Source organism: Saimiri boliviensis, chromosome 13 (genome assembly GCF_048565385.1).
Source record: "Saimiri boliviensis isolate mSaiBol1 chromosome 13, mSaiBol1.pri, whole genome shotgun sequence".
NCBI lineage: Eukaryota > Metazoa > Chordata > Mammalia > Primates > Cebidae > Saimiri > Saimiri boliviensis.
Genome location: NC_133461.1, coordinates 87,295,636 through 87,316,299, shown reverse-complemented (window position 1 = coordinate 87,316,299; position 20,664 = coordinate 87,295,636). Strand labels below are relative to the sequence as shown.

The window sequence follows — 20,664 nt, the reverse complement described above, 5'->3', positions numbered from 1 at the left end:
TGGCTCATATCCTTGCAGCACATGTGGGTTTAGGGGACTTTACAGATAGAAGATGGACCATCTTAGTATTTTTGCCTGCTTCAGTTCTCTTATGTTACATCTTTCACATTGGAAATAGAGCAAATGGGACTATTTGCTGGTAACAGTGTTAGAAGACTCGGGGGGGAAATAGATGACCCCCTAGCTCCTATCAGTGCACATTTATATATAATTTAAATAAATGAGCTAGTGACATTCCATATGCAGCAGATGAAGCCCGTCATTCTTATGCTTGTGGTGCAATGCCTGCCTGGAGAGTTTCTATTTCCTAGAGCTGGTTTTTTTTTTTTTTTTTTTTTTTTTTTTTTTTTTTTTTTTTTTTTTTTTTTTTTCAAATCTAGTAGATGCTCAAAAGCCTAGCGAGACAGACTAACAAGAACTGAATACAGTTTCTCAGGTAGGAATTTTCTATTAATTTATAATGGGGTTTCTCACTAATCCATGGTTTTACTCATATCAAAAACATAGACCCAGCAAAGTCCCTTCTGTGAAAGAGTTTGCCAGTGGACTCAACCCAAGTGCCAGTGGGTGTGCTTGTTCATTCACATAGAGCATTGATCGAGAGGAGATTCTTTCCCTGCTGATACCTCAATGATGTTCAAACTGAGTAATCAAGATGCCTTTTAAAAGAAAATCAAAACCAAAACCACCCTCCTAGTAGTGTAAAGATCCAATGTAAAGACACTACTATTTTATTCCATAAAAAATTTTTCCACTGTAAACTTATTACCACAAAAGCAATGGTTTGTAAGAAGAAGTGCCTTTTCCTTTCTTCCTTTTTTTTTTTTTTTTTTTTTTTTTGAGATGGAGTCTTGCTCTGTCACCAGGCTGGAGTGCAGTGGCGCAATCACAGCTCACTGCAACATCTGCCTCCCGAGGTCAAGTGTTTCTCCTGCCTCAACCTCCGGAGTAGCTGGGACTACAGGTGCATGCCACAACACCCAGCTTTTTTTTTTTTTTTTTTTTTTTTTTTTTTTGTATTTTTAGTGGAGACGGGGTTTCAACATGTTAGCTGTAATTATCTTGATCTCCTGACCTCGTGATCTGCCTGCCTCAGCCTCCCAAAGCATTGGTATTACAGGTGTGAGCCACTGTGCCCAGCCTGTTTTTGTTTTTTAACCAGGCCTTCCATATGAAATTGATGAACACTTGGTTATGCTTTGAACCTCGACTATGGTTATTATTACCCTAATGGAATTTAGGAACTCATATTATTTCCTATTCCCATTTCCTAAAGAACTGCAAATGTTCTTGCTAAGACAGAATGAACCCTCCCCAAAAAAGTTTATTCTACAGGAATGAAATGAGCAACTCTGAATGGAACTTGGTTACAGAAGAGATAAGCTGCTTGGTCGATCTAAGAATTTGCAATTGAAGTTAAGACAAACCAAGCCACCTTCCCACCTCTTCCACTGTTCAGGAGTGATACCAATGTCTTATTCATTTAATGAAACACTAGGAATCATGAAACTGAGTTGTATTTTGGAGAAAAGGAATCAAAAGTCTCTCTCTTATTAAAGATACCAAAAAGACAATTTAAAATAAATATTCTGTTTGACTTTGTATTAATCTGTTTTCATGCTGCTGATAAAAAAAACATATTAAAGACTGGTCAATTTACAAAAGAAAGAGGTTTAATGGAGAACTCACTTATGCAAATTTCTGCAGTAGCTTTAGTTTCTCCTCAGACAATAAGATTTTCTTTTCTATTGCATCGTCAGGCTGCAAATTTTACAAACTTTTATGCTCTGTTTCTCTTTTAAATCTGAATGCCTTTAACAACACCCAAGTCTCCTGTTGAATGCTTTGCTGCTTGGAAATTTCTTCCCCCAGATACTCTAAATTATCTCTCTCAAGTTCAAAGCTCTACAATCTGTAGGGCAGGGACGAAATGCCGCCAAGTCTCTTTGCTAAAACAGAACAAAAGTCACCTTTGCTACAGTTCCCAACAAGTTCCTCACCTCCATCTGAGACCACCTCAGCCTGGACCTTATTGTTCATATCACTAAGCATTTTCGTCAAAGCCATTAAACAAGTCTCTAGGAAATTCCAAACTTTCCCACATTTTCTTATCTTCTCCTGAGCCCTCCAAACTGTTCCAACCTCTGCCTGTTACCCAGTTCTAAAGTCATTTTCACATTTTTGGGTATCTTTTCAGCAACATCCCATTCTACTCGTGCCAATTTAGTGTATTAGTCCACTTTCACACTGCTGATAAAGATACCCAAACCTGGGCAATTTACAAAAGAAAGAGGTTTAGTGGAGAACTCACAGTTCTATGTGGCTGGGGATGCCTCACAATCATAGCAGAAGGCAAGGGAGGACAAAGCCATGTCTTACATGGATGGCAGCAGGCAAAGAGAGCTTGTGCAGGCAAACTCCTGTTTTTAAAGTCATTAGATCTCTTGAGACTTATTCACTATCATGAGAACAGCATGGGAAAGACCCACCCCTATGAGTCAATTACCTCCCACTGGGTTCCTCCCATAACACATGGGAATTGTGGGAGCTACATGGTGAGATTTGGGTAGGGACACAAGGCCAAACCATATCAGATTTATTTTCAAACCACATCAGATTTTATTTTATTTGAAATAAAATTTTAAGAAAATGTAATTCCATTTTCTTAAAAAACAAATGCAAGATGCTTTTTAAAGAAATTATTTACACATATTCCAATGGGTGTATATATTTTGTTACCATAAAAAGGCAATGTACACAAATGCTTGTATATGAAGAAGAAACAGATCATAGGCTACATGTAAAAATGATAAAGGGCTGCAGCCAATTAAGCTGATGGAGTTCCTTTCCTCATGGGGGCCTGGTGTGCAATGGCTGCAAACGGCTGCTTCTTTGGTAGTGTTTGCAGCCTGCTATTGTATGGGTGGCTCTAAGGGACCTTGGAGACAGGCCTTTCCAATGTATGTTCATGTCTTTGACGTTGCACTACCCTCAGTGTAGGCCCCAAACAGGTATTTGAGATGCCTTTGTGAAAGCCCCAGGGCACTGTGGCCAGGGTTCACATTGGCCAAGTCATCATATATATCCTCACTGAGCCACAGAACAAGGAGCATGTGATTGAGGACCTACGAAAGGCCAAGGCCAAGTTCAGGTTCCCTGGACGTCAGAAGATGCACTTCTCAAAGAAGTGGGACTTTACCCAGTTCAATGTGGATGAATTTGAAGAGATGGTGGCTGAGAAGCAGCTTATTCCAGATGGCTGTGGGGTCAAGTACACCCCCAATCCTGACCCTTTGGACAAGTGGTGGGCCCTGCACTCATCAGGGCCTGTACTGTACGGCATCCTCCTACTGTCCACCAATAAATCCCACTTTTTGTCTACCTTAAAAAAAAAATTAGCCATGTTTGGCTAATAAACACCATATGAAGATTATTTCTGACATGTAATCTCTTAATTACAGATACACAGAAAAGGCCAGTCATTAATCACCCCAAATTGGAAGCAACCAAGATGTCCTTCAGTGTGTGAATGGATAAGCAAACTATGGTGCATTCAGATAACAGAATATTTCTGAGCACTAAGAAGAAATGAGCTATCAGCCCTGAAAAGATGCAGAGGATATTACGGGCATATTACTAAATGACAGAAGCCAGTCAGAAATGGTTACAAACATACTATTCCAACTATATGACATTCTGGAAAAGGCAAAACCACGGAGACAGTAAAAAGATCAGTGATTACCAGAGGTTGGAGAAGGGTTGAAACAGGTAAGATGGATAGGTGGACAACAGGGAAATTTTAGATCAATGGAGCTACTTCTGTAATAATGGATACAGAACATTATGCATTTGTCAAAATCCATATAACTGTACAATACAAAGAGTGAATTTTAATGTATACCATGGATTCAATTAATAACAATGTATCCATATTGATTTGTCAATCAATTGTAATAAATGTACTACATTAATGCAAGATGGTAACAGCCTAACTGTTGGGCAGAGAGAGATGCATGGGAGCTTTCTGGACTTTCTGCTCAGTTTTTCTGGGAACCCAAAGCTGCCCTCAAAAAACTAAAACTAAAACTAAAACTAAAACCCAGTTTAAGAACAAAGTGAATGCTGTTTAAACATAATAATAGTAAAAGGCTAGTAATAACATACTAACGTTGAAAACCAGTATTTCAAAACCAAGTCAGGAGTATGATGCGCTCATTTATGGTTTTTGTGTGTTTGTTTGTTGTTGTTTACAAAGTTACGAGATGCTGTCCTTCGCTGTCCAGTTTTCAGCGGTCCAGTTTGTCCGGTCTTGGAGTTGGTGTGAGTCCTCCCTCCGTGGTTCTGGCACTCGGGAAGGAACCAGGCGGGCTGCAGATTTGGCGCGCCCTCGTCTGCCCACATGTCCTTGGAAAGCGCAGGCTTCATGTGTTTTTCTGCGCCCCCGCCAGGGTGCACGGGGAGAAGAGGCACATCCCGTGTGCTGGCGTGGCGATCACTGTGGACATGGCTCCCGGCTCCACCCGTCCGCTTAGCCCCGGTGTTCTATCAGGGCAGAGCAAGGGGGTCTGCCCTCCAACACCTTTGGCACTTCCTGTTCGCGGGATGCAAACGGCAGCCGTGGCTCACAGGGTGCAGGAGCAAGCGGTCAGGGCAGTAGGAAGAGAAGCCCAGAGCAGGGCTGGTTTGTTTCCCCGCCTCCTCTGGTCCAGCTGAGGGTCTTAAACCCGCCGTGCAACAGACACAGGTACCTGCTCAGGACGCTCAGTCAGTGATGCAAGAAGCCTGAGTCGCTGTGCATCGTGTTTAAAAATAAACACTGACCGGGCGCGGTGGTTCACGCCTGTAATCCCAGCACTTCGGGAGGCCGAGGTGGGTGGATCACGAGGTCAAGAGATCGAGACCATCCTGGTCAACATGGTGAAACCCCGTCTCTACTAAAAACACAAAAAATTAGCTGGGCATGGTGGCGCGTGCCTGTAATCCCACCTACTCAGGAGGCTGAGGCAGGAGAATTGCCTGAACCCAGCAGGCGGAGGTTGCGGTGAGCTGAGATCGCGCCATTGCACTCCAGCCTGGGTAACAACAGTGAAACTCCGTCTCAAAAAAAAAAAAAAAAGAAAAGAAAGAAAGAAAAAAGAAAAATAAAAGAGTTCTAGTATTTTGATGCTGGGATAATTCTATAATCTTTTATCATTTTAATTCAAAAATTTGATAAGACGTGCCATTAATTTTGCTTGTTCCTGCACTAAGAACATTTTCTGGATACAAGCTACTTGCCTTTCATTCCATCTCTGGGTCCCGTGAATACCATGCCAGGTACCTTCAAGCCTCCTCACCTTTCTGCAAATGTCCTGAAGTATATACCCCTGCCTCCTCTGCCTGAAAACTTCCTCCTCATTATAAAATTTTGTCATCGTTTAACAAAACATATAAGTTTATAATTATATTATTTAGAGCAAAGTGGAGGCTTATCATTTTTTGCAAATAATGTTTTTCTCTTCTGTGCTTTTATAAATGGTAACATGTATTATATACACAAAACGACTTTTAACAACATATAAGCAACATACTACTACTAATAAAATGCATTTTGCACCTATCATCCCTGCTGAGAAATAGAACTTAGTGCATTAGAAACCCCCACTGTGTTTCTTCTTTATTGCCTTTTCAAAATCTATTTTTGATATAGGAATACATGCCTAGCTATCATATTGTTTAGTTTTGAAAAATTAAGATGCAAACACAAACTTAGCTATGTGAGGAGGGGCAGAATCATCTCTATTTGATGAACAGTCTGTAAGTCATAGCCTGGCATCATCTTGTTTGATTGCTGACAGGAAACTTCTGGAAATTGGTAGGCAAATCTGTATGTGTGTCCTAGGAAATGTAGGGGTGTAAGGGCATTGGACAGAACTCTGAAATGGAGTACCAGACATCAAGAAGAAATATGGTTAGACACAGTGAATTACAGTGTGTCTTCTCCTTCTTAGCTTACCACGTTTTATTTCCAGCTCTTACATAGTTCAAAGCACAATACTTCTGTGGGGTGAATGAGTGTCTTCAACGATATGGCAGCAGAACTTGGAGGGGAAAGTAGAACTGCATCAAGTCTTAACAAAGACAAAGTAAGCAGCTGGGTGCAATGGCTCATGCCTGTAATCCCAGCACTTTGGGAGCCAAGGTGGGCAGATCACTGCAGTCCAGGAGTTCACGACCAGCCTGGCCAACATGGTGAAACCCTGTCTCTACTGAAAATACAAAACTTAGCTGGGCATGGGTGTGTGTACCTGTAATCCCAGCTACACAAGAGGCTGAGGCACAAGGATTTCTTCAACCTAGGAGGCAGAGGCCGCAGTGAGCCGAGTGACAGTCCAGCCTGAGTGACCGAGGAAGACTCTGTCTCAAAAAAAAAAAAGACAAAATAATTACACATCAAAATCTGACCAGATTCACTGGACTTTCTGTTCACCTGTTAAATAGAGTATGCAATAGTATTCAACATCTTGGTGGTAACAGCATTCAACGTGCCTGTCTCTTGAATTGCACTGCCTCGATCCTGATCAGTGTCCCCTGGAGCATAGCTGTCATGCTACGATCTTTCTCCATCATCCTGGGGATTCTCTCTGCCTCTGTCCTGTGTTAGAGCTCCTGTTTTATTATGGATACATAAGAGTTGTACATATTTATGGGGTATATGTGATATTTAGTTACAAGGATACAATATGTGATGATCCAGTCAGGATAATAGAGATAGCCATCACCTGAAGGATATGTCATTTCTTTGTGTTAGGAACATTTCAATTTCACTGTCAGATATTTCAAAATATACAGTAAATTGTTGTTAACTATAGTTGCCCTGTTGTGCTACCAAACACTAAATCTTATTTCTTCTAACTAACTGTATTTTTATATCCATAAACCATTCCTACTTTATCCCCTGCTCCTCACCACCCTTCCCAGTCTCTGGTACCCATCATTATACTCTTATCTTTTCTGAATCCCGTATTTTCCTCTCTCTTGGTTTGCCCTCTCATTTTCTTGCATGTATCCTTCAGAAGAACCTTGAGAAAGAATGCACAGAAGTTATTGAGACCTTGCATGTTTGAAGGTATCTTTGTCCTGTTCCCATGCTTTATTACAAGTTGATTAAGTATAGAATTCTAAGCCAAATTCTTTTCTTTCATATTTTGGAAGAGATCACTAGTTTTTTCTTGTTTCCAATGTTACTACTGAGAAGTCAGAAGCCTTCTGTTTTTTAATACTGTGTATGCTACTACCTGTTCCTTTTTGTTTTTACCTCCAGTGTTCTAAAATTTTACAAAAATATGCCTCTGAGTACATCTATTGGGCTAAGCACTCACTGGACGTTTTCAATCTGGCAATTTATAGCCTTTTATTCCAAAAATTTTTCTTCCTCCATCTTGTTCCTTCCAGAATTCCTATTATTCAACTGTTTGACCTCCTCTTTTTTCTTTTCCTTTCTTTTCTTTTCTTTTTTTTTTTTTTTTTTTTTTTTGAGACAGGGTCTTGCTTTGTTACCCATGCTGGAGTGTAGTGGCGTGATCTCAGTTCACTGCAGCCGCTGCCTCCCAGGTTCAAGCGATTCTCCTGCCTCATCCTTCTGAGTAGCTGGGACTACAAGCATGTGTCACCGTGCCTGGCTAATTTTTGTATCTTTTGTAGGGACAAGGTTTTGCCACATTGTCTGGCTGGTCTTGAACTCCTGAACTCAAACAATCTGCCTACCTTGGTCTCCCAAAGTGCTGGGATCACAGGGAGGGGCCACTGTGCCCAGCCTCATTCTATTTCTTTGTCTTCTTGTTCTACTAAGAGAATTCCTCCAATTTATCTTCTAAACTTCTATCACAAAACTTTCTGAATTGATGGAAATGTTCTTTATGCTGTCCAATACCTTAGCCACTAGCCACATAGGACTTTTGAGCATTTAAAATGTGACTACTGCAAATGAGAAGTTGAATTTTTAATTTTATTTATTTCAAGTAATGTAAATTTAAGCACAGTGGCCAATGGATACCACATTGAACAGTGCCAAGTATTTGTTTTCTGCCTTTACATTTTTAATTTCCAATTACTCTTTATTTTTCATAGGCTTTGTTACTGTTTCACACATATGATATTCCCTCTTATTCCCTCATTTCTCTCTGAGAATATGATTATAGCTGTTGCTTTTTTTTTTTTTTTCTTTTTTAGATAGAGTCTCGCACTGTTGCCTGGGCTGGAGTACAGTGGCATGATGTCCGCCTACTGCAACCTCCACCTCCCAAGTTCAAGCAATTCTCCTGCCTCAGCCTCCTCAGTAGCTGGGATTACAGATACCCACTACCACGCCTGGCCAATTTTTTGCATTTTTAGTGGAGACGGGGTTTCACCATGTTAGCCAGGCTGGTCTTGAATGCTTGACCTCGTGATCCACCCTCCTCAGCCTCCTAAAGTGCTGGGATTACAGGCATGAGCCACAGTGCCCAGCCTATAGCTGTTGCTTTTAAGTCTTGAATAATTTCTGTTTCCTCTAAGTTGCTTTTTTGTGCTTGTTTCTTTTGGTCTCTACCTTTTATATAATAGACATTCATCAAATATACGGTAATCCTTGGTGGTCTGCTCAAAACTAAGACTGGAAAATTAAAAAATGTATTAGAGGCTGGGCATGGTGGTTTATGCCTATACTATTACTTTGGGAGGCCAAGGCAGGACAATCTCTTGAGTCCAGGAGTTTGAGACTGCAGTGAGCTATGATCACATCACTGCATTCCAGCCTGGGTGACAGAGTGAGACCTTGTTTCTAAAAAGCAAAACAAAACAAAAACCATATTAAAAACTCTGAGCTTGTAAGTTTCACTATAGAGAGATGTGAAGGGGGCTGATGGAAGACACTTGGTGTCAGCATTTTCAAGTACTTTCTTTGTGGGTGCCAGATTCCCTCAGGCAGGAGTCTCAATCTTCCACCTAGAGGGTAAAGTTCTAGCTGCTGCTTGCTGAGGGCCAAGTTGAGGCGAGAGGCTTGCAGGATGACCTTTTAAGCCCCTTTGGTGAGAATAAACATTCAGACTTCCGCCAGAGTGAGGAAGGGTCTAGGGCTCTAATTTTTTCCCAAACAGCTTTCATCTTGGTTCTTATATTAGCTCCCGAGGAATTTTATCTTTGAGGATTTTGTGGTATATATGTGGTTCGTTCTCAGCATTCTCACTGGCAGTTTGGGATTTTGTTTTCTCATATTGTTATGAGAAACATATTTGTTAAATCAGTTAACACTGATCCACTGGTTTTGCAGCTTCCAAAATGTCATAGCTCTTGTCTCCTTTCCTATTATTTTAGTCCTTGTGGGTTTAAGTCTTAAAACAAAACAACTCCAAAAAAATGCCTACTTTTGTAAGGTCCAGTTCCTCTGGGAAGCACTCTTTTGACTCATCTGCCTTTAGCAGAATTTAATCCTGTCTTTCAAAAGATTTTTAGTGTGGTGCACAACGCATTGGATTCTAATCAATTTGTTTCCATATGCCTTTTTCCCCAGAGAAAATATGAATCCTAAAATGTCAGGATCAAGTTTTTTTTTTTTTTTTTTTTTGAGACGGAGTCTTGCTTTGTCAGCCAGGCTGGAGTGCAGTAGAGTGATCTTGGTTCAACGCAACCTCCGCCTTCCCGGTTCAAGTGATTCTCCTACCTCAGCCTCCTGAGTAATTGGGACTGCAGGTGCCCACCACCAGGCCCGGCTAATTTTTTGTATTTTTAGTAGAGACGGGATTTCACCGTGTTAGCTAGGATAGTCTCGATCTTCTGACTTCAAGTGTCCTGTCCGCCTCGGCCTCCCAAAGTGCTGGGATTACAAATGTGAGTCACTGCACAGCCAGGATCAAGTTTTACTCTAATTTTATCAATAGCACCCATCACAATACACTAAGTATTCAATAAATGTTTACTATCTACAGGAATGTGTAATTAGGCTCCAAAAAGAATAGTGCTGAATCTTTTTAAAAATTGGACACATTCAAATACATGCTATACTGACTAGGAATTTTTAATTTCTACTTATTGTCAAACTAAACTAAAACTGAAAGCTGATGAGCTGCTCCAACAGCATAGGAGCCTGTTTCCTGCACTTCAGATAGAGCAATGTTTGGTTTGAGCACCCTCTGGTGGCATTTCGAGAAACTAACTTCTTTCACAGCCTGATAATCTGGTTCTGTTGCTGTTAAAAGATTGACGGAAAATATCTCTTATTATCTTAATTTTTTCAGCTGAATATGCATGACTTTTGCAATCGGAAAAATTGTATAATTTTTTCCAAAATAACTTTGAGTTTCTGATACAACAGAAAATGTTAGAAAGCTGAACAAACACACAAATAGAAATTATATGTATCTTCAAATGAATCTATTTCTAATGTTTGCTTTTTTTTTTTTTTTTTTTTAATTGAGAGTCTCACTCTGTCACCTAGGTTGACCAGGCCACCCAGGCTGGAGTGCAGTGGTGCGATCTCGGCCCACTGTAAACTCTGTCCCTGGGGTTTCAGCCATTCTCCTGCCTCAGCCTCCCATGTAGCTGGGATTACAGGCACATCCCACCACACCTGGCTAATTTTTGTATTGTTAGTGGAGATGCGGTTTCACTATGTTGGCCAGACTGGTCTCGAACTCCTGACCTCAGGTGATCCACCTACCTCGACTTCCCAAAGTGCTGGGATTACTAGTGTGAGCCACTGAGCCCTGCCTACTTTACCTTTCTTATTTCTCAATCTGAGTCAGTTGAATTATGATAAGCCTCAAATCTAATCATTTATAATTCAAATGATAAAAAAATCTGGAATTCTACATACTAGAAAGTCCATTTTTTTTTTTTATGCCAAAAAAATAGAGTTTCTTCCACTCAATTTCAAAACAAATCTGAAACTTTTAACATACAGGTTTAAGCATGTTTATTTAAACAAAGACACAAAAATGTGCAAAATGAACTTTGATGGATGATATATTTTTTAAGTTTTTATTTTTATTTTTTTATTTTTTATTTTTCTTTTTTTGGTTTTTTGTTTTCTTTCTTCTTCTTCTTTTTTTTTTTTTCTGAGATGGACTCTCACTCTGTCACCCAGTCCAGAGTGCAGTGGTGCAGTCTCTGCTCACTGCAACCTCTGCCTCCCAGGTTCAAGCGATTGTTGAGCCTGTCTCCTGAGTAGCTGGGATTACAGGCATGTGCCATCATGCCAGCTAATTTTTGTATTTTTAGTAGAGTTGGAGTTTCACCATGTTGGCCAGGCTGGTCTTGAACTCCTGGCCTCTAGTGATCCTCCTGCCTCGGTCTCCCAAAGTGCTAGGATTACAGGCATGAGCCACCATGCCTGGCTTTACAGTAAATTCTTGATAAGCAACCCAGGAACTGCCTCTTCTTTCCTTTAAAAATTCACTTGCAGCTGCTACTAATCTGAGTATACTCAGGATAACTTGAATCTACAGTTGGAATCCTCAAGTTTGGCCCAAACAAATTCTTTATTTGTATTAATTTTGCCTAAGCTTCTTCCTTTTAAGTTGATTTTTTCATGCATGTTTCACTTTGTTCAGCCTTTATTTGTTCAAACCAGAGTCTAAAGACAAAAAAAAAAGTTACTGCATGATAGTAATTTTTACCTAGGTATTTTCACCTAGCTTGGATTTTTGACTATTTTTTGACTGACTTTGACTATTTTCACCTAGCTAGGATTTTTCAGAAGGCACATTCTTTACCTGTGTCTCACAATCCAATTTCCTCAGAGAGACTTCTGGATTTCCCCAGCACAGCTGCTCATCACAGGCTTCAAGGACAAAAGCCTCACTATTTTTCTTTATGGCAAGTCAAACTTCTGGATGCTGCTGCACTCGTTCTAGAAATCAAAGAAACAAAGTCAAAAGAGTTGTTTCTTGAGATAGAAGCTGAAATGGAGGTATGCACGGTTAGAAAGGAGTACTTATCCCCATCAAATATTGTTATTGAAATTATACCCTATTTCAATTGCCTATTTAACAAAGCAAATAATCTAGAATGTGAAAGACTTGAAACAATTATGATTCATTACAAGGTGTTCACTTAACTTCCAAATTAGCATATCTTCGGAGTAAATGGATTCAGGGCAACTTTAATCTATGCTCCTGGGTTGCAATCCTCAAGCTTGGACCAAGGAAACTCTCTACTTACATTAATTTTGCCTCAGCTTCTACCTTTTGTTCAATAGTATTAAGCCTCTTGAATTGGTCCTATATGTAACTGAGGCTGTATTCATTTTTTTCTCTATGTATGTCATTTTGCATTGTTTCTGTTGCTATGTCTTTAAATTCATCAACATTTTTTTCTGCATTGCCTAATGTGCTAGCAATCCCATCCAAAGGAATTTTTATTTCAAGTATTTTTTCCCCCAGAAATTTGATTTGCTTCTTTTCAAATATCTCTCCTATCATGTCTTCCTTTAAATCTTTGAGCATATTCATAACAGGTGTTTAAAATCCTTGTGTGTTAATTCCATCATTTTTGTCATTTTGGAGTTTGTTTCCACTAACTTCATGAGATATTTTCTTACCACTTAGTATATCTCTCATTCTCTCTCTTTTGAGACAGAGTCTCACTCTGTTACCCAGGCTGGGGTGCAGTGGTACAATCATAGGTCACTGCAGCCTCAAACTCCTGGGCTCAAGCAATCCTCCCACCTCAGCCTCCCCAAGTGCTGCCATTCCTCTTAATTTTAGATTGGATGTCTTCTCACATTTTAAATTTAATGTTGCTGAATCCTAGATTTTACAGTAGTCTTTCAGAGTATCAGACTTTGTTCTTATAGACAATTAGGTTGCTTACAAAGTAGTTTGATACTTTCAGGGCTTGCTTTTAAGCGTTTGAAGACTCTACAGTAGCTGATGCTCTGGGTCCTGCTGTCTAGGGCTATCTTACATCACTAAGGCATGACACTGGTACCTGCCCAAGAGGTTCGCCTTGCCCACTGCCTAAACAGAGCCAATTTATCAAGACAGGGAATTGCAATACAGAAAGAGTAATTCATGCAGAGCCGGCAGTGTGCGAGACCAGAGTTTTATTACTCAAATCAGTATCACTGAGCATTTGGGGATCAGGGTTTTTAATAATTTTGTAGGCGGTAAGCCAGTGAGTGGGGAATAGTGATTGGTAGGGCAGGAGGTAAAATCATAGGAAGTGGATGCTGTCCTCTTGCAATGAGTCAGTTCCTGGGTGGGGGACCACAAGATCAGGTGAGCCAATTTATCAATCTGGGTGGTGCCAGCTGAGTCAAATGCAGGGCCTGCAAAATGTGTTAAGCACGGTCTCGCCGGGAGGCCGAACACACCCACCTCTGCACTCAGCACCTGACTCTGCACCCGGCACCTAGCTCTAAACATGGCTCCCCTGGAAGGCTAATGCAACCCTGGCCGGCTCTTGCACCAGAAAACCTGCCCGACAACCCGACAACCAATGGCGGCCCGCCCCATCCCAATCCCACTCCCCCAGACCCAAACAGAGCACCCAGCTGTGGCTGGTTCCTCCTAGCCATAAAACCCCCCCACCCCAGGAAGTTAGCGCAACTTCTCTGGCCCCCTTTCCCCGGACCGGAGAACTTCGCCCAGGAACTGAATAAATTGGCATTTAATTTTCTTATACTGGCCTCAGTTTCCTCATTTTAAACTTGGCAATAAAACTTACAGGTTTTACAATAGTGATATTATCCCCAGGAACAATTTGGAGAGAGTTAAAATCTTATAGCCTCCAGCTGCATGACTTCTAAATCAAAATTTCTAATCTTTTGGCTAATTTGTTAGTCCTACAAAAGCAGGCTAGCCCCAGGCGAGAAGAGGGCTATCACTTTTGTTTTAAACTCTAAGCTATACACTAAGTTCCTCTCAATGTTAGTTTGGCCTACACCCAGGAATGAATAAAGATAGCTTGGAGGTTAAAAGCAAGATGGCGCTGGTTAGGTCGGATCACTTTCACTGTCTCAGTGATACTTTTGCAATGGCAGTTTCACTTCTGAGGTTACTAGCGCAGGTTCCACGGTGTTCAATCATCTCCTCACCCTGGTTGCTGGGAACCATTCCCAGTTCTGTGTGAGCTCTGATCACTGTTTGGTGTACTGCTGCTCCCGAATCATAGTTCCCTCCTGGCCTTGTGGAGTTTTACTTTTTTTATTCAGTTAAAGATTCAAAGGTATTCTACTAAGCAGATTCCTGAAGCTCTTTTCCCATGTAATTCCCTCCTCTCCAGAATTCTGCCCCACAAATTCCAACCCACTTGGGCTACCCTAATTTCCTCAACTCCAATCCCTGTCTTCTCAACCCAGGAGATCCTAGGTCTCCATTTTTCTTTCTAGGCACCACAGACCGGAAATGGCCTCTGGGCAAAAAGGCAGGGAGATACAGGGCTCCTTTTGATTCTCTTCTCTCAGGTAAAACAGTCCACAGCGGTCTGTTATCCAATGTCTGAAGAGCTGTTGACTATATTTTGTTCTGTTTGCTAACTGTCTATAGTGGGACACTAAGTCCACACCCATTTTCTTTTCGTGCCCAGCAGTGGAAGTTTTAGGAAACTCCTTATGAAAAATGTGAATTGTTTTAGACATGCTATTTTTTAGGGTTGAAAACATCTTTCTCTATGGTATCTCCCCACTCACCCTACTTTTCTCCTTCTCAGGAAATGCCGACCTGATCATCCCGTTCTGGTGCTACCCTCTGGTGACTCGCGCAACTTCGACCCGCACTAGCTCCGCCCACGGCCGGTCACATCCCACCTTCTCCCCCGCGCACCGCCCTCTGGTTCTTCCGCCCGCCCACTGTGGGCTGCGGCGCTGGCGTTCCGCGCGCGCGAGTGCACTGCGCCTGCTCGGCGTGTGGACGCCACACGCTCCCGGAAGTAGGAGGTGGCCGCCGGAGTTTGTGTGGCCGCCGCCGCGGGAACGCGAGCCCGGTAATTTTTCAACTGAGAAAGGCTAAGGTTTCGGGCTTGACCGGGTGAGAGTGAGCGACGGTCCCGCCCTAGCAGCTCTCTTCTGACGTGACACCAGGCATGGAGAATCCACAGAGCAAAGAGGCCGGCGGCGAGGCCGTGGCTCCCGCGCTGCAGGAGTCGCCACGGCGGGAGGGCGGGGAGGAGCCGCCGCATCCCAGTCCTGAGGTGAGCAGGCGGCCCGCGCCCGGTTGTCGGCGCCCGCTGCCCCGGAACTCCAAGCGCCTTGGGCACCCCTTTCTTCTCCGGTGTCCCGCAGAAGGTGCCGGTGCGCGCCCTTGAAGCCTAGCTGCTTTCCCCGTGCCCAGCTTCCGAGCCTTTTGGAGGACGAGGCAGGTGTGTCAGATCAGGACCACCTGCCTCAGTGGTTGAGGTGGTTGTCAAGAAGCCCCCTCAGGGCCGAATCACTTTCTGGGTGGGAGGAAATCGTCAAGATCAGGAGTTCCGTCAGCACTGGGTTAATAGGTTCTAAGTGGGATTTCTGCTGTAAACATTCTATGTTCACGGTTGCTGTTGTCGCTTCATCTAGCCCTTATGAGTAATTTGCAAGGCTTTATATTTTTAAATCGCACCAAGTACTCTAGGTATGTCACTTCATAACTTTTTTTTAATGAAACGCCCACCAGCCTCCCTCATTCCTCTATATCCATTAGGTGGAACATCGTCTCTGCTGCTTTTGCTTATTTACTGCTTCTTTCTCATATAAACATAGTATACGATTGATTGAATGATTTTGACGTCTCATTGGTTGAACCTAGTTACAGTGGCAGTTGTAGAACAGTCTTAAAACTTATTATCTTATTTAACGAATGTAATTGTTGAGTAGCACCGCGGATTGTAAGTGAATACTAAAATTGATTTTTTCCTAATAATAAACATGTTGAGCACTTAATAAAGTGGGTATTTGCAGCAGGCGCCCTAGCTCTTGCTCCTTATGTCCACAATCAATTTCCATATGGCAGCGAGAATGACCTTTGTAATAACATGAATTTGGCTTACTCTCCTCCTTAGTAACTTCGATTTGCTTCTCTGCAGGTTCTGGTGCTTGCCTCAGTTGCTAATTGCAGCTCACACAGTTTTTCCCTTTTGCTCTCAGTGCGCCTTGCTTCCTTGTGTTCTTTTACGTTGGAAGGAAGGTCTTTCTCGTTAAGGGTCTCTATGTTCCTTTTGCCCTGCTTGTACTTCCTTCGGATATTTGCAATTAGCTTTCTCCTTCTAAAGTTGTTACTTTCAAAGACTACTTATACAGCCCTCTCTTAAAAAGAAGTCTTCCACCTGCCTCCCGCTTCAACCTGAGATACATTGTGTCAATCTCATCGTGTGAGTGGTTTTTACAATAAATTTCAAAGTTTACTTTTCATAAAAGAACTGTGTTTGAATAGGCTTCTTTGTATTTCAAAGTCTTGACACTTACAGCTACTTAAGGCCTGGGTCTCTGTTCCAAATTGGCTTTAGTGATGGTAGTAATTGTTAAAAACTTACTGCTGCATGCTCTTAATGATTTTTTTTTTTTTTTTAAATTGTGAGACGGAGTCTCACTCTGTCTTCAGGCTGGAGTGCAGTGGTGCAATCTCAGCTCACTGCCAGTTCCACTTCCCGGGTTCAAGCGATTCTCCTGCCTCAGCCTCCCAAGTAGCTAGGATTACAGGCACACGTCCCCACACCCAGCTAATTTTTGTATTTTTCGTAGAGACAGGGCTTCACCATTTTGACCAGGATGGTCCTGATCTGACACACCTGCCTCGTCCTCCAAAAGTTCTGGGATTATAGGTGTGAGCCACCGCACCTGGCCGATAAATTTTTTTTTTAAATAAAAAGTAGACAGGCGTGGTTGCACTTGCCCATAGTCCCAGTTACTAGGGAGGCTGAATGGGGAGGATCATCCGAGCCCGTGGGTGGAGGCTGCAGTGAGCTGTGGTCATGTCACTGCACTCCAACCTAGGTGACAGAGTGAGACCCTGTCTCAAGAAAATAATAGTATTGATACAGGTTTGTTTTTTTTTAATTGTTTTGTTTTGTTTTGTTTTTGAGACAGTTTTGTTCTTACTGCCTAGGTTGGAGTGCAGGTACAGTCTTGGCTTACTGCAACCTCTACCTCCCAGGTTCAAGCTCTTCTCCTGCCTCAGCCTCCCTAGTAGCTGGGATTACAGGAACCCACCACCACAACCCGCTTGTTTTTGTATTTTTGTATTTAGGTTTCACCATGTTGGCCAGGCTTGTCTTGAACTCCTGACCTCAGGTGATCTGCCTGCCTCAATCTCCCAAAGTGCTGGGATTACAGGCATGAGCCACAACGCCTTGCCATGATACAGTTTTTTTTTCAGTCTCAAGCAAAGTTTTTTTGTTGAATTCAGGTGGTAAATTTTCATCATCTCTAATGCTAGTTGTTTTTGTAAGCTAATAGAAGCTATTGCATATTTATATTTTGAATAAGTAGATTCAGATTTCATCAGAACTCTTTGGAAAAACCTCAATCAAGAAAAATTCTAAGTTTTTTCTTTAGTGTGTAGAGGCAGGGATTTTCCTTTTCTTTAATAGGTAGTGCTTAGATTTTTGGCAACTAAATAATAGATGCATCTCCAAAACATCTGTTATCAAAATGTTCTTTATACAGAAAAAGTTTCTTTTGACAAGCAGTTACCTTCTAGCTTACTGTTAAAATGCATTTTCTTTATCTTGCAACAACAGTTTGTATTCATTTAAAAAAAAATGCTAAAAATCAAGCTCCAGTCCCCTTCCCAATAAGAGGACAGCAATTTTAGAATACTTGTCTTTGTAAAAGAATATATGTAATTTATTTTTAAGTTCAACAACAGTTTAAAAAGTACTTTGTCACAAGATAATAAACCTCTGTTTGGTATAGAAGATTTTCATTGCCACATCCCATAATGTAAAAGATTCTCTTATTTGAGGTAATATAAACCATACATCCACTTAATTGGACACGTGAATATTGCAAAATATTATGGTTCTGTGAAGGTGAATGTTTCTCTCCATATTATGGAATCTCACTTTTTTCAATATCTGGTCACTACTGTATGTGACACATGATAGATGGATGTAGATACTGGTGTGGATGCTGATGCATGTGTAAGTATTTCGTAAACTAATTTTGTGTTTCTGCAGATTAACAATACAAGTACGGTTTTTAGTATTTTCTTTCTACTCCTTAGTGGATTGATCTGAGCATCCTTCTTTGTGAACCATTAGTGTAGGTGTGAAATTTGGGAGGAGATGCTGATTTCTGAGGATTGGACCTTGGCGCTGCCTAAGAACTTCACTAGAAGGGAAGAGATCTAGAACTGGACCTTGGAAAGGAAGCACATTTTTCTTTATATAAGTCATAGTTTATAGAATCTATAGGTGAGGCCGAACTGTTACTTGGGAATAATTTTTGTAGCTACAGTTTTGGATGAGAATTAATAAGTGAATCAGAAAGAGGATTTACCTAAAGAGAAAATCTACTTAAATTAATTAAGACATCTGTTTTGGTAGATGAACTGTTACTTAATGTTGACCTAAATCTTAAAGATGAAGTTTAAAATTCAATGTAAATTTAAAGTCAAAAGATAATTTTTTTATTAAATTGTGATCAAGTAGAGATATCTATTGTAAATGGAATACATTTTTGAAAGTGAATTATGAGTCAAATAGCAATACCTTTTTTTTTTTTTTTTTTCCCCCTTAACATTGTTAACAAGAAACCTCAGTGTGGGCATTCTTTAATTTATGGACAGTTCACACATTGGAACTGCTGACCTCTTCCTAAAAGGAGATGGGTGTTAGTGACTCTTGAGTACTCTGGCACCTTACCTACCATTACCTTTCCAGTAAATGTGTGTTGCATCAAATTGAGAGCTTAGAGTAAGAAATAGTTCCTGAACCATCAGGATCAGTTAGTTCTAAGTCAGGGACTGTGGCCTCTCTGTGATTATCCTTCCTTGATCTGTAATTAAGGTTTACATGAGGACAAAGTGGTAAATTTTAACTAAGGTAACAAGCTTTAATAGGGATTAATAGTAAGTACCATGTATTTTTGAAAATTCTGGAACATAGTTAATATTTATGATATTGCATGTGGAACATAATTAACTTATAAATGAATCTTTGGAACTTAATGTAATAGTAATTTGAGACTACCTGTGGAGAAAATAGAATTGAGTTCTGTTTTGTCTAAACAGATTTTCATTTATGAAAAGAAAAGATTTACGATTCTGTAGTTCTTCTGGATAGCTGACATAAGTATAACTGTTGGAAAATGTGAGTTTCAAAATGAAATGCATTTCCTTCTTTGCTTTGAAGTACTAGGAAGCTTTGAATTAGATTTGCAGTCCATTTTGTTTTTATGTTGGGCAATGTTTGTTAACATTATGAAATGAAGTCAGGTTTAATTCTCAGGAATTCATTATACATGTATTACGTAAAGGTTCATTTACAAATGGGTTCATTTGTAAATAGAATATTGTTTGTGAAGGCTTGGTTGTATAGCTTGTGATATTAATAGTTACCATTAATAGCTACTGTGGGTGTAGGAGCCCAATACACATAATCTCATTTAATCTTTGTAATAATTCTGCCCAACCACTATTTACCATTACCAAATACCATTTTACAGATAAGGAAATTGAAGATCAGAAGTCAATATGTAACTACCCAAGGTCATGCTGCTATTTATAGTAAATGGTCAGCTGGGGCTCTATTGAGGTAGTGTTGACTCCCAGCACTAGTCCTCTTTTCACTTAGCTTTGTTTCCTTTGAAAACCTTGTGACTCAGAATAGAGCAGGTTAAATTTTACTGGAGACACATCTTCCTTCTTATCTTTTCCTCCCTCCATAAACTGCAGAGAGCACTCTTCATGGAACATGTGGCATGAAGAGGCTTCAGAAGTTTGAATCTTTAAATCTGTGGTTTTTGTACTATTTATAAATTATATCCTTTTTTTTTTTTTTTTTGGTAGAAAAATCAGTGTAGATTTGATGGCCAAGAAACAAAAGGATCCAAGTTCATTACCTCCAGTGCGAGTGACTTCAGTGACCCAATTTACAAAGAGATTGCTATTACCAATGGTTGTATTAATAGAATGAGTAAGGAAGAACTCAGAGCTAAGCTTTCAGAATTCAAGCTTGAAACCAGGTAATTAAAAATAGCTTATAAAAGTAGTACATACTCATTTTAGAAAGTCTTGAAAACATTGAAATATTAAAAATCATCTGTAATCCTACCACAATGGCATGATCCTATTAACAATTCAAAAAACTGTAATTTACGTTTTTTATGTGCAACTCTGATTATTTCTCTCCATTTTCTAGATGATACGACTGCTGAATCAAAGTCTATGAATGTTTTAATGATCTACTGGCAATGTATAGGATTATCTATCTCATAAAAAGTGTGTTTTTCATTTTTTCAGTTGCTAATTTACATGATGGATAGTTATATTCGTGAGATTTTCTTTTTTTTTTTTTTGCCTTTTTTTTTTTTTTTTTTTTGTAAAGAGTTTGTTTGTTTGAAACCAGGTACAGTAATCTAAAAACATCATTCATTTACCAGGAATTTTTTTTGGTTTTGCTTTAGTTTCTAAAAAATAATTACAATGATGGCGTGCATTATGTTTAACTGTATGTCGAATTAGAAAACATTGCAACTTAGTCAACTTTATACTTCAATGAGATACACATATACCT

At 40.4% G+C, this 20,664-nt stretch overlaps 1 protein-coding gene, 1 long non-coding RNA gene and 1 other non-coding gene across 4 annotated transcripts in view; 2 read left to right on the top strand and 1 right to left on the bottom strand.

Moving 5' to 3' along the window:
* Positions 1 to 2,817: 2,817 nt before the first annotated feature.
* On the top strand, positions 2,818 to 2,951 carry LOC120360659 (small nucleolar RNA SNORA70). Its single transcript, XR_005577105.1, has one exon. It is a non-coding gene; the product is annotated as a small nucleolar RNA SNORA70 (small nucleolar RNA).
* Positions 2,952 to 5,588: 2,637 nt separating this feature from the next.
* LOC104650250 (uncharacterized) lies at positions 5,589 to 14,821 on the bottom strand. The gene is made up of 3 exons (XR_743926.3): positions 14,648 to 14,821; positions 11,730 to 11,866; positions 5,589 to 6,396 (listed from the first exon to the last, which is right to left on the bottom strand). It is a non-coding gene; the product is annotated as an uncharacterized LOC104650250 (long non-coding RNA).
* Positions 14,822 to 14,862: 41 nt separating this feature from the next.
* The window catches only part of ERI1 (exoribonuclease 1), a 29,232-nt gene continuing 23,430 nt past the window's right edge, over positions 14,863 to 20,664 (top strand). Inside the window, exons 1-2 of one of the 2 annotated variants that reach the window (XM_010331939.3) lie at positions 14,863 to 15,147; positions 19,938 to 20,113. In XM_010331939.3, coding sequence (XP_010330241.2) covers positions 15,040 to 15,147; positions 19,938 to 20,113 — 284 coding nt within the window. In that variant the 5' untranslated portion in view covers positions 14,863 to 15,039. Of the gene's footprint in view, positions 15,148 to 15,193; positions 15,316 to 19,937; positions 20,114 to 20,664 lie in introns of those variants that run through there. The other variant, XM_074383915.1, reaches the window with a different exon arrangement.